The sequence below is a fragment of the Cajanus cajan genome, chromosome 7 (assembly GCF_000230855.2).
Source record: "Cajanus cajan strain Asha chromosome 7, NIPB_CcT2T_4, whole genome shotgun sequence".
Lineage (NCBI taxonomy): Eukaryota > Viridiplantae > Streptophyta > Magnoliopsida > Fabales > Fabaceae > Cajanus > Cajanus cajan.
This window is the reverse complement of record NC_138523.1, coordinates 12,775,921-12,790,999: the sequence shown is the minus strand read 5'-3', so window position 1 is coordinate 12,790,999 and position 15,079 is coordinate 12,775,921. Positions and strand designations below refer to the sequence as shown.

General features: G+C 34.9%; 1 protein-coding gene across 19 annotated transcripts; it reads right to left on the bottom strand.

Moving 5' to 3' along the window:
* Positions 1-266: 266 nt before the first annotated feature.
* On the bottom strand, positions 267-12,465 carry LOC109792757 (pyruvate kinase 1, cytosolic). 19 transcript variants are annotated; one of them, XR_014428231.1, is made up of 10 exons: positions 9,581-10,006; positions 8,596-8,664; positions 8,345-8,415; positions 8,138-8,219; positions 2,974-3,076; positions 2,369-2,550; positions 2,219-2,296; positions 991-1,083; positions 615-704; positions 267-420 (listed from the first exon to the last, which is right to left on the bottom strand). XR_014428231.1 is itself a non-coding variant. In XM_083061095.1 (10 exons), exons 4-9 carry the CDS (start codon positions 8,358-8,360, stop codon positions 1,014-1,016), a joined length of 531 nt encoding a protein of 176 aa, XP_082917221.1. In that variant the 5' UTR covers positions 8,361-8,415; positions 8,596-8,664; positions 9,581-9,635; positions 10,013-10,723; the 3' UTR covers positions 267-704; positions 991-1,013. The 19 variants fall into 19 exon arrangements, 12 of the variants coding, with proteins under 12 accessions (XP_082917221.1, XP_082917223.1, XP_082917220.1 ...); XR_014428232.1 differs by having other exon boundaries at positions 991-1,070; XM_083061095.1 differs by adding an exon at positions 10,013-10,723 and having other exon boundaries at positions 267-704; positions 9,581-9,635.
* Between the last annotated feature and the right edge of the window lie 2,614 nt (positions 12,466-15,079).

Sequence of the window (15,079 nt, the reverse complement as noted above, 5' to 3'; positions counted from 1 at the left end):
TACGAAAATTTCCGTAGATAAGTTACCTAAGGAAATTTCCGTAGGTAACTTATCTACGGAAATTTCCGTAGGTAACTTACCTACGAAAATTTCCGTAGATAAGTTACCTACGGAAATTTCCGTAGATAACTTACCTACGGAAATTTCTGTAGGTAACTTACCTTTCCACACCAATCTTTATAAATAGTTTTACCTGGTTAGAAATATTAATAAAATCACTTCTCAGGGAAAAAAGCATAAGCAGAGAGCTGATACGAATTACAGGGAAAATAAAATGGAAATGAAGTTTGGCTAATGTTTCAATACATGCAAGCTTTAATTGAGGGACCAATTCCCTGTACCGTTCCAACACTTCTTCAAAACCATGACAAAATCTATCATCATAACAGAAACTAAAAACTTCCTGGTCATTTGTTGATGCTGCCAATACGAAACCCACACACAATATAACTCATTAGCACATTAGACTAGGTTGATGAAATAAAAATGACAATCAAAGCCAAGGTCAGATACAAAAAGAGCAAGAGAATATAATAAAAATGTTTTCACAATTAAGAAAAAAGTGATTTATAATATAAGGATTTATTAACAAATATTTTGTTAATCTCTCTTACTCTTCTGTTGTATTCACATTTGTTTTCACTAAACATCCGAGCTGCTTCTGAATTTGCTGGAGAGTTAGGATTTGGGTCGCAAAGCAACGACTGCAATAGGAAATCCAGTTTCATGTGAACAGAAAATATTCAGAACAATGCAAAAAAAATGCATTCTATCAAAATGCTTACTAATTTGTTGAGTGATGGAATTAAAAATGAATACAATAAATTCTTATGGTTTTCTATTTAAGAAGGAAAAAATCTGACATTACAAAACAATGAAGTTATAAAAAATAAGGCCATATGAGCTCTTTCATAACTTCACAGAAGCATAAATTCAATGCCAACATTAATAGTCTTAAAGCAATGTCAAAAGATAGAGGATAACTAGGACCTGAATTGAGGTAAGTATTGCAGCTACATCATAAATTGGGCTCCATTGATTTTGTAAAATGTCCAAGCATATGCTTCCATCTGCGTAAATGAACTAGTCAAAAGCAAATAGTACTATTCTCTTGCAGATACACTGATCCATTGGAAGAAACTACGAAACAATATTGAAAACCAAGAACAAACACAACCACTTGGAATGATTATGTAAGCCAATTTTTTTTTTTTTATTTTGGTGTAGAATGTAAGCCAATATATTATGCACAATTACCATTTCAAGTAGTTATTCTTCATTCATGGTAAATAATTTCACAGTAAGTTCCACATTAGAAAGTCTCCAAAACTATTTGTTATGAGTCTTACAACTGGCACCATGGCACAGAAGCTAGGAGTCAAAAACAAAGAAATGTAGAGAAATTTTGGGTATTCTTATGGGTTAGGAGTTATGAAATTCGAGGAACTCTACTTTTATTATAAAAATTTCCCAAACAGAGACGGGTATAGAGAAAAGGACCACTTCATTCTTTGTTCATGTTATCACATAAAGTTTAGCATGTATTTATTAGAGAATGGATTTTTTTAAATATTTTAAAAAATATATGTATAGCTTAATTTAAATCAGGACAGAAGTAAACAACAACATATGTTTTATTTCCTAAATAACTTCTCTACGAGATGTTGCAGGAAGACAAAAATTCACCACCAACGAAGTTCAAAAAATGTTTCTCCAGGGAATTCCCAAATCCAAATTGATTTGGTGGATTTAAATAATGATTTTCAGTTCTGTTTAAAGTTGGATAGTAACCCTTGGGTGCTGAAACATAAATAGTTCAAGTGGTTGGCATTTCAATTTCATTATGTGATTGCAGGGTCCTATACATTTTGGCTCATAAAGAAGCGTAAAGTTGTGTGTAGGGTTTACTTATATTTAGTGTAACACAAGGTTGATTCAATTAATTTTCATGAAACTCAACCCACCAAGCCTTTATTACATATTTTATCTAGAATTAAAGGTTACAACCCAGCAATGTCACAACCACTTGGGTTATAATGAATTCTTCATGTTAGAATTGCATGTATGCATGCAACGCTTGAGGATAGAAGCCACGCATGAACAAAATAAATTAATTATAAGTGCTATAGCATAGGTACTTGCATTAAGTACAAAGAAGTAGCCTCTTTACTGCACCAAATATCAATACTAGACAATACAACACAAAAATAACACTTACGCAATAGAGACCAATTCCTTCAATCTCTCTAGATCTACAGCTTTTTTTAAAGGTGTCATCCCATAACGCTTTTGTTCCCTGGAAGCAAGCTATTTAGAAAGAGTAACTAAAATAAATAATGTTAATAAACATTAATTAAGTATCACTCACTTAATTTCATTTCTTCGCTGAATATCCTCCTCCTTTTTTTGTAATTTCTTCACCTTTTCCTCAACAAAAAAATCAATGGCACTCCCAACATCTTGATTGTTCATTCGCAATGCTCTTTTTGCATCAAGTTCAAAGAACCCCATGCTCATAACAAGTGATAGGGCTTCATCTGGCACTTGCAGCTGCAACAAAAACAAGACATTGATTACAAGAGGAGAAAAGTACAAAATGTCTATTTGGCTGGACAGTTAAGTTCTTTCTCTTCCTTCTTTGAAAGATAAAAAGGGTGTAGGGGGCATACAAAAAAAAAACACAGTCTATTTCAAAAAACCTGAAGCCAGAGGGATTTTCAATATCTACCGGTAGTGGTGTCTTTAAAATTTAAAATTAGTAATGCTGAATTCTGAATGTTATAGGAGCTTGAGCTTGAGTTGATCTTTATCTCATTGAAGTGCATCTTGTAAGACTATGTTATATGTCACAGCGACCAATAACCATAGCAATGAAACATGGAGACCAAAAAATAGAACAGAAGCATAAAATTTTGACTTTCTTTCTTCTACCCAATTAATTTTTCAAAATATGCTATAATACTTTAATCACACCTGGACAAATTTTGCTCTTGCAAAGCCCAATGCTTTTCTTGATTTCTCCAACTGCCCAGTATGATATGCCACCACCCCTTCAAGCAGCTCTACTCTCAAATGCCTGTGAATGAAGGCAAATTAATCAGCTTACAAGTTGAAGAAGCTCTATAAGCTAAAACTAGTTTATGCATACATTAAAAATAAGACTTTGCAGAAGCTAATAAGAAAAATGGAACCCTAGGCCCGCTGAAGGACTCCACGGTGCTGCTCATGCCGCTGGTGGTGGGCCGGTTCACCTGGACCACGGGCTCGAACTTGGAGAAGCCGTGGGCCTGGTAGAGGGGAATCTGGTCGGACTCAGGCCCGCGAAAGGATGGGGCGGTGTTGTCGTAGGACGGGGCAGCATCCTCGGTGGAATCGAAGGTGTCGAGCCAGACGAGCGACTTCTTCCAGGGATCTCGAATCTCGACTGCGAAGCGGCCCCAGGGGCGCTTCTTGACGCCGTGAAAGCGCGTCTCCTTGGGCAAAGGGTGGTGGTGGGCGGCGACGGCTCTCCCTCAGTGCATCTGGGTGTGGAGGGTGCAGAGAGTGGTTGTTGGGAGGAAGAGCAAGAACCACCAGGACGGTAGGTTTATTGCTCTTCTACAAGAACCATCAGGATAAGAGGAATGGGTTTGGGTGATGTGGCAGAGGAAGGCAAGGGAGTCAGAGGGAGAGGCAGCAACGACGGTGTAGGAGTGGAGGAGGGAGTTGGGGAAGCGGGGGTTGGAGGAGGAGGTTTGGGGATTTGAAGAGAGGGAGAGGAGGAGGGGGTTGGTGTTTGTTTGGAGGGAGAAGGGGTTAGGGTTCGCGATTGCGGAGCGGAATGAATGAGTAGGGTTTTTAGTTTTTACACTCCATTTCTTCCCCTTATTTATTTATTTATTTATTTTACATTGTACATTACCCTTCTAGTACTGTAATAATTTTGATTGTTTAGGGCTAATACGTGGAAATAATTTTTCTTCCAGTAAAAAAATTATATGACTCTCTCTCTATATCATGTTAGGGATGAAAATAAGTTAATTCATACTTGGAATATATATATCTGATTTATTATTTATTATGAATTTTCTATAGGTCTAACCTTTTTAAAAATTTAGTCTATCTTAATAAAAGTCTATTATATATTAATGATATTAATAAATTTAACTTTTTAAAAAAATTAACAAATTTATTTTCAAATATATTATTACGAGTATTTTTTAATTTACGTGATAAAAATATATTTTTCCTCGTTATCATTAAACAGGTTTCCCGTAAACATGATCAAAACATTCTTATTTTATCTCTTTCTCATAAACAGGTTTTCCGTAGAAACCCATAGAGCACTTTAATACATATCAAAACATGATCATTCTCAAAATCAACCACATATCTACACATCACATCCAACAAGAAGCCCAACAGAATAATCAAAAGGCAAAATAGAAAACGTTCAGAACGGCCTGTTCCAAAACTAGAACGGCCCGTTTTAAAATCACATTTTACCTGCAACGCCCATATTTGGAATGGCCTATTCCCAAATCTAAACGGCCCGTTCTGGCTTCGCATTTTACTCATATAATCATGTGTTGGAACGACCCATTCCAATCTAATCTTTATAAGCCATTTTTGTAGTCTAGAATGACCCATTCTAGTTTGAGATTGACCCGTTCTTGGTTACTAAAAATCAAAATATTATCCAAAAAGTATTATAATAAATAATGAAATTAAATTAATTAAATCTTATAATGGTTATTAGTATCAAAGAAATTGCTCTAGATTTTAGATTTTATTTATTATGTTTTATAATAAATAAAATCCAATATTAAATCAAAAGATTATAACAATCATAATTCAAATCCAGGTAAATATCTTTCATAATCAAAAGAAATCTAATATTAAATCAAAAGATAATAAAAATTATAACTAAAATATTTATAAAATTTCTAATATTAAATTTAATATATATTAAAATTAATTAATTAAATATTTGTATTTAAGAAATTATTACAGATTTTAGATATATATTTTAAAGTTTCTATTTTATTAAATTAATTAAAAATTAATTATATTTTATCACTTTTTAATCAAGTGAGTGAATGATAATGAATTAACTAAAATTCTAAAATATATTTTAATTAAAAATAATATTTTGGTAAATACGGTAACTAAAAAGTATTATAATAAATAATTAAATTAAAAAAGAATAAATTTTATAATGATTATTTTTTTAATGATGTTAAATTAAATATTCTAATTATTTTATAATAAATAAAAATGAAAAGATAATAAAAATATGTTTTACCTACGGAATTTATCTACGGAAATTTCCGTAGCTAAGTTATCTACGGAAATTTCCGTAGATAACTTATCTACGGAAATTTCCATAGATAACTTATCTACGGAAATTTCCGTAGATAACTTATCTACGGAAATTTCCGTAGATAACTGGACATTATCTACGGAAAAAATTCCGTAGATAATATTCCGTAGATAACTAAATTTTATCTACGGAAAAAATTCCGTAGATAATATTCCGTAGATAATTAAATTTTATCTACGGAAAAATTTCCGTAGATAATATTCCGTAGATAATAACAGTTTTTCTTGTAGTGGAATGAGTACAAACCAATGCCTATCGCTATGAATCCGTCTGTGGGTCTAACAAAAGATGAATCAGGTAAACCAATATATTAGACAATCTATAAAGGTATGATTGGTCCACTCCTTTACCTGATGGCTAGTAGACCTAACATCATGTATAGTGCTTATTTAATATTCAAAGCTATAAAATGAATATTCATATATCTTTAAGGTACTACTAACCTAAGTTTGTTCTATGAGAAAAATAATTATTTCAATTAGTTGTATTCTATGATGCAGACTATTTTGGTGACATGATTGAGAGAAAAAGTACAAGTGGAGGATGTCACATTTTTGGTACGTGGTTTATTTCATGGGTAAGATATAAGAAAAAATTCAATAGCTCTCTCCACTATAGAAGTAGAATACATCTTTGGACCTAGTTGTTGCTCATATTTACTATGGGTGAAGTATCAATTAGAAGATTATTCAAGGCTTGAACATAATGTACCTATGTATTGTGATAACACTAGAGTGATTAATCTTTCTAAAAATCTCATACAAAATCCTAAAGCAAAACACATAGAGATAAGATATCATTTCATTCGTGATTATATACAAAAAAAGAGTTTTTGACATAAAATTTATTGATATTGATCACCAATGAGTTGATACATTTACTAAGGCTTTAGCTGAAGAACAATTCAAATTCATTAGAGATCATCAGTATCTAAAATCCATATTAGATTAAGCATTCATCACCTTACCTATATTTTTGCTACATTTGATGTAACAACCCAATTATCATAGAATGTACGAGGGTCCAAAAGCCCAATGAAGGTAATTTAGTAATTTACAGGGGTGTTTTAGTAGCCCAGAACGGGCCGTTCCAAAATTGGAACAGGCCATTCCAAGTTACTAAAACGAAGGTGATTTAGTGGCTCGGAACGGGCCTTTCCCAAAATGGAATGGGCTGTTCCAAACTATTAAATTTGCCTATGATTCTTAGTTGAGAATGGGTCGTTCCCAACTGGAACGGGCCTTTCCGGGTTTCAGAAATGGCCTTTGAACCTTATTGAGAACGGGTCGTTTTAGTTTCAGAACGGGCCGTTCCAAAATATGACCGTTGAGAGTTTTAATGCAAACCCGAGAATGGGCCGTTCTGGATGTGAATTTTACACATGACGTGAGATTTCAGAACGGGCCGTCCTGGATTTGAAACGGGCTGTTTCGCGAATCCTGATGCCTATAAATTGAGTGCTCTAGCACTCTTAAAATCATATTTTTTCAGTTCTGACTTCTTTTAGTTCTGATTAATTTCTTCTACATTCTCTTCTTTCCCTTCTACACTCTTTGAAGATCGAGGAGCACTTAGAGGAGGAGACCAAGAGATCTCTGTTTTAGATTATGTTGTGTTTTTCCTTGTGTGCTTTACATATAGATGTTTTCTTTTTTCACCGTGCAATTGTGGATGTTTTAGGTGAGGAAGATCCGGCTATGAGTGGCATCTAGAATGCCAACGGTTGAATTGTGGGTATGCTCTGATATTGTGACATCGGGGTAGAGGATTTCTAGGACATGAATTTTTATATGGATTTGGAGTTGTACTTATTACTTTAAAAATAATTTGTAAACTCTTACATTTTATTTTCCAATGTCCATTTTCAATTATTTTGGATATTGAAGAATATTTGTGAAGGTTTTTAATGTGAACCCTTTTATCAGTGTTCAAAATTTTATTTCCTTAATTTAATTACATTAGTATGCTTTATGTGTTGGGGTTGTAAGGGTGTCACATTTAGTGGTATCAGAGCAGGTCGATCCAATCGGCCGTGAGTTATGAGTCTACTATGCTTGTTTGGTAGATGAATGATGAAATGAATTGTGGAACTGATTGATGTGCTAATGATGAACAACTATGTTTGTTATTTATTTAATTGTGTGTACTCTAACAATTAATGTTTTGCTTTATGATGAAGATAATGATAATGAAGATGATGTTTCCCTTGCATTGTTAGTGTTGTGCTTGCACTTATATTGTTTTCTCATAGTTTGGCTAAAAGACATGATATAGCTTAGTTGATGCTATTCATGATTGCTTATTTGTTTTAATACTTCTTGCTTACGTAAGAAGTAGTGGTTGAGTGGTATCGCTCGTGTTGCGAGCATATGTGCCAGTAGTAGTGGACGAAGCCTTGTGCTAACCAACTAGAACTATTCACTACTACAAGATGCATATTTTACATCGGTTCTCTAAAGTCATTTACATCGGTTCTAAAACCGATGTAGAATAGAGCGACGTAAAAAATGTATACAATTTTACATCGGTTCTGAAAAACCGATGTAGATTTATGCTTAAATCTACATCGGTTCTCCAAAGAACCGATGTAAATTGTATTTTTTTTTTAAAAAAAAAATCATGCTTATTTTTGGATTATTTTTTATTACCTGTAATTAAATACAAATGTATGCTCATTACATTTCTTTGCTAATAGGATATAAATTTATAGTATACATAAAGCAACTCAATAGACTATTTCAGAACAAGAAAAGCAACAAAAATGTTCATCAATACCTGTTCCAAACCATCAATCTTGGAATTGATGATACATCTAGTTCTGACAAGACTTTGTCCACAACATTTATCTGCTGCTCAGCTAGGGGGTGATTGCAATTCAAAAAAATAATTAACGAAATCTAAAGTCAACACCACTAATTTCACTAACTTTCTTTTCTCTAAAAATAAAGTTCCTCACAGCAGTTTCACTTGTATGTATATAACCTGATGTCAACAACATGCACCAAGAGTGATGACTCTGCTATCTCCTCCAGTGTAGCTCTGAAGGCAGCAACCTACAAAAATCAGAAGGTGGTTTTCAGTGATTACTTCATAATTTGGGCTCTTGGACTCAACTTATTCAACATGTTAAGTTGATAGTAAACCATGTTTTAAAAAAAATAGAAAACTTCAACAGCATAATTTTTGTCAGACATCAGGGGAAAAATTGATTGTTAGAGAGTTATCTTTCTTACTAGTGTAGTAGGTAAATTCTGAATAAAACCAACAGTGTCAGTTAGGAGGAACTCCTATCCATTCTTCATCTGGATGAAAGCAAAGGAGCAAAGCACAGCATGTTACAATAATCATAATTTAAACCACACAAGATTTATTTTACTGCAGGATTTAGCTCCTTGTAATAGGGAGGGCTATAAAGTGAGAAAGTAAGGGTCTAATAACTGTTAAGTATTTTTGGAAAATTATCATATAGTTCTATCACTTAAAATGTAAGGGAAAAAAGACAGGAATAAAAATGTAAGCTATCATTAAAAGAAGAAGAAAAATAGGTTGCATGAAAGCTAAAATAAATTGAACATTATAATGTGCAACTAAATATTCGGAGAACAAAAACTATATATGTTACCAAACAAGTAGCAAAATTTATGAACGTAAAGGGAAATAAAAAGGTTGAAAAGAACAGAGAAGCATTATAATACAAACATTATTCTTTAACTCCAACTAAGTTATTACTTATTATTTATTCTCACACATCTCAGAAAGGAAATGAAATTTGAAAAATTAAATAGAAAATTAAAATTCTATGACAATATTAGACAATTAATTAAGTATATTAATATGAAATTATTAATTTTTTCAGCCACGGATATGTCAATCTCTAAGCAAAAAGGGCGGCTAGGTACAAGGCTTCCACCTAATGTGGTCTAGGAAGATGTAGTCTGGTGATAGATATACGCAACATTAGCCTCGCCAGCAGAGAAGCTATTTCCAAGATTTAAACCTGTGACCTCCAAGTCACAAGGAAACCTTACCTTTGCACACAGGATTACCCTTGTATCTATCTCCAAGCTACTCGACTAAAAAGCAAAAGGGCCCTTTAATTAAAATTGTGAAAATGATTAACTATCCTACGATAAATGAAAATGGGTTTTTATTTTTTTGCAATAATAAACTAATCAATATAATGGCTGCATAACAAAAGTGGTAAACTTTGTTTTATACCTGTCCAGCATCAATGAGAGCCAGCATTGCCCACCCAGTGTTCACCACACGAGACCTGTTGCCATTCAGATTTGAATACACCTGAACAAAGAAAAATTGCTAGGAAGATAACTCAAGAAATGTCATCAATTAAATCGCCAAAAGTAATCCAGTCAGTGTTGATTTAAAATCTTGATGTAAAAGTTCATTTCCAAGAACCAATTGTAAGAAATATGTTTCATTAATTCATCTTCTTGAATTGTGTTTCCACTGATGTTTTAGCATAAGATTCCTGATTGAGTTACATCATTACAATTCAAGCGACTTTCATACCAACAACTATATTTCACCAAAAGGAGGCTAAGAGTTTACATTTTGTTTTATTATATTCAATACAATTTACAAATACACGAAAAAAGTAATAGAAAAAAAAAAACCAATTTAGATCAAAACCTTGGCAACGTCGAGACTTTGGCAATCCATAGCAGCAACTGCAACCTTCTGATACAAGGTTCATTAAGTTTAAACAAAAAGATCTATAATTATGTTATTTTAATATTACCAGCAGGAAGTTTTTTCATTAAAGGCATTTTGTGGAAGAATTATTGCCAAAACTAATAATTACGCTGAAGTATTTGGTAGTTTCAACCTATCAAGATCAAGAATATATAACTATTAATGGCTATATTAGAACAACAATCTTAAATTTCAATTTGCACCGAGAAAAATAAGCAAATGGTTACCATAAAAGATAATGACATCCTGATTGAATCTGGAACCCAAAATGAAAATGAAATATCATATTCTGCACAAATCAGCTTTTGAGACCAGTAAAATTTGACTTAGTTGCCAGAAAAATTTAACATGCTAGACAGCACCATTCATAACTAATCATGCAGGCAGAAGGTTGCATATTCCATTTTATGCCTTGGGCCACACTTAGATTTAGAGCATATCGATTCAGCAAATTTTAATTTCCATTACAAGTATTCAAATTATGGACTAAAACAAATGGTTGAGCACATTAAAAATAAATAAATGAATACAAACTCAACCCAAACGAAAGGACCAATATAAATCATTTGAAAAGATAGTGAAGAATATTGAAATTATAATAAAAAGAGATGTATTGGAATAAATTTTGCATTCTGGTTCAATAATTAATATTACCTCTAGCCATACAGAAGTAGTTTCACTTCCTGTGAACAGGTATTGTCCAATAAAAATAATGTCCCCCTTCTTCACTGCCTATAAGCAATAAGAAAAAGATAAACATTAAGGTTAAAAACTAACGTCAAATATTGGTTTGAAACGTAGAAATGAGCCAATGTCTTATAAGAATTTTACAAATTTTGCAAACAACAAATTACAATTCAAATAAAAGACATCCAAAGATATTTCATGTCACAAGGAGAAAATTTTCATGTAGGAATCAAATAAACATCAGAGTAATTGATACTAAGACCTAAGCAGGATTTAAATTGTACATATTGATAAAATTTATAGCTAATTCAAGCCAGGAAATTTAGAAGAGAAAGACAAATTAACTCCAAGCATGCACTGCATAGGCAGTAGAAGTGTAAATAGTTAATCAGGAGAAATAATTGAGTTAATATTCCATGGAAACAATGTACATGCAAGAAAGTCACATCATACGATGCCAAGGCCAAAAATACCACCGAACCTTTGCCAATCCATCAAAATTGATGGGCAATATTTCTAAAGAGGCTTCTTGTCCCTGATCAGGAGTTAGAACAACTTGAGCATTTGCCTCAAGTGAGATTGCTTTCTCGCTTTTGTTAACAACCTGCATCTCTGCACCCACCGTGTCCAGCATAACCTGTCAAAATCAAATAACAAACTATCCTCAACATAAAACCTATAACACCTAGCCAAAGTAGACAGTAAACATACAAAGACAGTGCTTTCAATTTCTATTACTTAAAAACAAAAGCAACCAACTTCCAAAATGCAAAAAACAAAATTTTAAGCTGGCATGCCCCCTCTTTCAGCTACCTTTTGTCATTTTCCTCATAACCCTATACTCTCTGGTGCCAAGATAACAAAATATAACACGAGAAGCAACATAGAAGGAAGAAAACTCACAGCAAATAATTTCTTAGAACTCTTGACAGCAATCTTCAAATTCTCTAAAGTCTACTGGTGATACTCAAGGTCATGCCATGAAAAGTCAAAACGAGCCACTACACAACCACAAAAACATCAGAATAATACATCAAATAACCCAACAGAAGCCTAAAAGTGACATCAGCATCAGGTCCAATGGACTGCTCAGACTTGGCGAGCCACAGCTTGGCGTGTTCCACGCAGCACTGGAGTGCGTTCTTGTGCGAGAAGCTGGAATCGACCGGGCGCTGGAGCTGGAGTTCTCGGCTAGGGTTTCGGTGCCGCGGCGGGTGTGCGCGGTGGAGGCTTCGAGCTCCTCAGCGAGGGTGGAGGCGAGAGGCTGGCGGAGCTTCTCGAGCTCGTCGATGAGGGCAGGACGGAGGGCTTAGAGTGGAGGACCTCCTCCTGCTCCTTGTTGAGCGGCTTCCCTTGGGAAACGGAGTCCTCCATGGCGTTGATGCGGTTCAGCTTCTTGCGGAGGGCGCGAAGGCGCTTGCTAATTAGGCTCATCATGGGGCCGTCGACGACGTGTTGCGGTGGACGCCATTCGCAACCAAGCACCTCCTGTTGTTCGTGTTCCACTAAATCGAGGTTCGTACGGTGGTGGCGCCGCGGGGCAGCGGCGGAGGGAAGGGTTGTTTGGCGGCATGTGGTGTGAGGGGTTTGGTTGGGTGAGACGGCCCCGAGTGGGGTGCCTCCAGCGAGCATATGTGTTCTATGGAGAGCCCGCGAGAGAGGGTGAAGGGCCGCAAAAATTTGGCTTTGGTTTTACATCGGTTAAATGCAAAACCCGATGTAGATATTCTATTTTTACATCGGTCAGATATAGACCCGATGTAGAATGGTTTATATCTTCAATTTATTTACAAAACTGCCACCGTGTTTCTTATTTACATCGTTTATAGAGGAACCGATGTAAATGTAAAGATGTAAAATGGTAATTTTGTAGTAGTGATTAGAACCTTGAATGTAGGTGAGACATTGATTTATCGAGTGTATTAGGAGGTTACGATTGGTGGAATTTCTGAAAGCCATAGTTGTAGTGATTGAATCCAAGAGGTTATGTGTTGAGCATTAAAGCTTTGAGCATTCTTGATGAAAGGTCAAAGTTTTGGTGATTTCCTTAAGTTTTGATGCTTGCTTATTAACCTAGTTAGGGGTTAGGTTGCATGAGGATTTTACATCTGATATAAGTCTTTTGTGTGGAATATGTGAGTTGTTTTAGTTTAGGATTGTAGTGGGAAGCTTGAATATGAGTTTGAGGTGCAAAGGAGTGAGTTTGGAAGAGTTGAGGTATTTTTGTGGCCTTAGATATATTGATACACTATTGCTGTTTGGTGTAGAGGATATTTTTTCTGCAGTTTTGTTGTGCCAGTATGAGTACCTTATTGACAGATTTAGATTTTGTGGTCTTCATAAAAGTTGTAGCCTTGGACGTTATCTTTCCAACGGAACTAGAATCAGGTAAAAGGGAGGTATATAACTCCCGTTATAGCTACTTTGGTGATCAAAGGTCTAGCTGTAAACGCCGAATATATCTGCTGCGGTTTTTAAAATTTTTAGCTAAGAAGATGATCTTTTAAAATCTTATGTCTTCATAAGAGTTGTAGCTTATTCTCTTAGCTTTCTTTTGAGATAGGTTTAAGATCATTTGGATGAGTAGAACTCTCTAGGTATCATTTTCTTTGATCGTTGTTGAAGGGATATGTATGGTGTCATGATATTTTTGAATCGTTAGGCAACGCAAGAATAAAAATTGATTTTTGTCATGATTCTGAGATGTCATGATGGAATAACACTAAAGCCAAGAAGTCCAAGAGGTGATGTATTGAAGGAAGCAAAAGGAATGGGTTAGTGTTGAAAAACCATAGGAGGAGTGAGGCCACTTTTGGACCTTAGCTCTTAAGTTTTTATTAGCATAGCATTTATTTTATTCCTATTTTACCCTTATATTTGATTTCCTATTTTACCCTTGTATCTTGGGGTATTTTAGTCTTAGAATTTATTTTACTTGTATTTCCCATTTTACCCTTGTATTTTGGGGTATCTTAGTCATAGGATTTATTTTCTTTTGTATTTCCCATTTTATCCTTGTATTATGGGGTGCTTTAGATCATAGGTTTTTATTTTTGGGCTAAGGTACTTGATTAGGGTGGGAACAAAACCTAGACATATTTTTTGTGGCACTTGGACCTATTTTTGGTGTTAGAAAGGCTTAGGCTCAAGTGGAGGGCAAAGGTTGCATGGTCTTATCATGCACCTAGATGTAGCCTAACTAATCCCAAAGATTCCATCCTTGGCCACCAAGTTGCATCTAGGGTTCATTTGCATTTCATTTGGTGTGCATTTGGCTTGTGAATTTCGTCCATGCACTCTCCAAATGCAACCCTAGATGCCTCCCACTCCTATAAATACCATAGGCTATGCATCATGTAAATACTTTGGAATATATGAATTTGAGTGAGCATTTTTGCCTCAAATCCTCTCCTTAGTCACTAGGTCTATTCAGCCTACCTCTCTTATCTCCTCCTTAGAGTGAGTTTAGGGATACCTTGAATGGCCTTCACCTCCACTTAGTGAAGAGAGCCAACTAGAACACCCAAAACACCATCCTCCCTTCATTTCTCATATTCGCCCAAGCCATCACCATCTACGCCCACATTCCTTTTTGCCTCACCCTTGAAGGACATCCACCCCCTAAGGTCACTATCTTGGCCTTGGCATGGAGCTTCTCTTCACCATTGACGTTTGTTCATCCCCTTGGTGGAAGGAGTCCATCATTTGGTATCAAGAGCTTAGGTTATCTTCAAGGGTAACTAGCTTCCTTTCCATTTTCTTTGAGTCTTTATTTCTTGAGTCTTGATTTGCGTCATCTTTGTGTCTCCTTGTCATCCATGAAAGTTTTGCCATAAGGTCTCATCATATTATTCTATGGCATTCATTGTTCATAAGCCTCCTTTTGTGCTTTAGGGTTTTTCTTGAGTTTTAGGTTCTTGTGTGCCATTTTTGTTTTTACTCTTGTTGCTGGAAAAATATTTCAAGAACATCAAGAACATGTATTACATCTCTTTTTGATATTTTTACCTTTCAAGTTTTTTCAAAAGTTGTGTTTCTCTCACCCATCTCAAAAAGACAAATATCTTGATGTATGATGCACCCATTTGATGTATGAAACCATGAACATATGAAATGTATGTGTTTTTCCATGAGGTGGACAAAATTTTGCTGCACCATTTAGAGGTCATTCATGCATGTTAACTAGTCCTTGGCATGCTCCAAATTTGTGTTGAAATCTATGTGTTATTTCCTTCCTACACATACATGATTGGCCACCTTTCCATGCACATCATTACTTGATTATTCTTTTGTCCTTTTATGCACATGTGTGAGTGA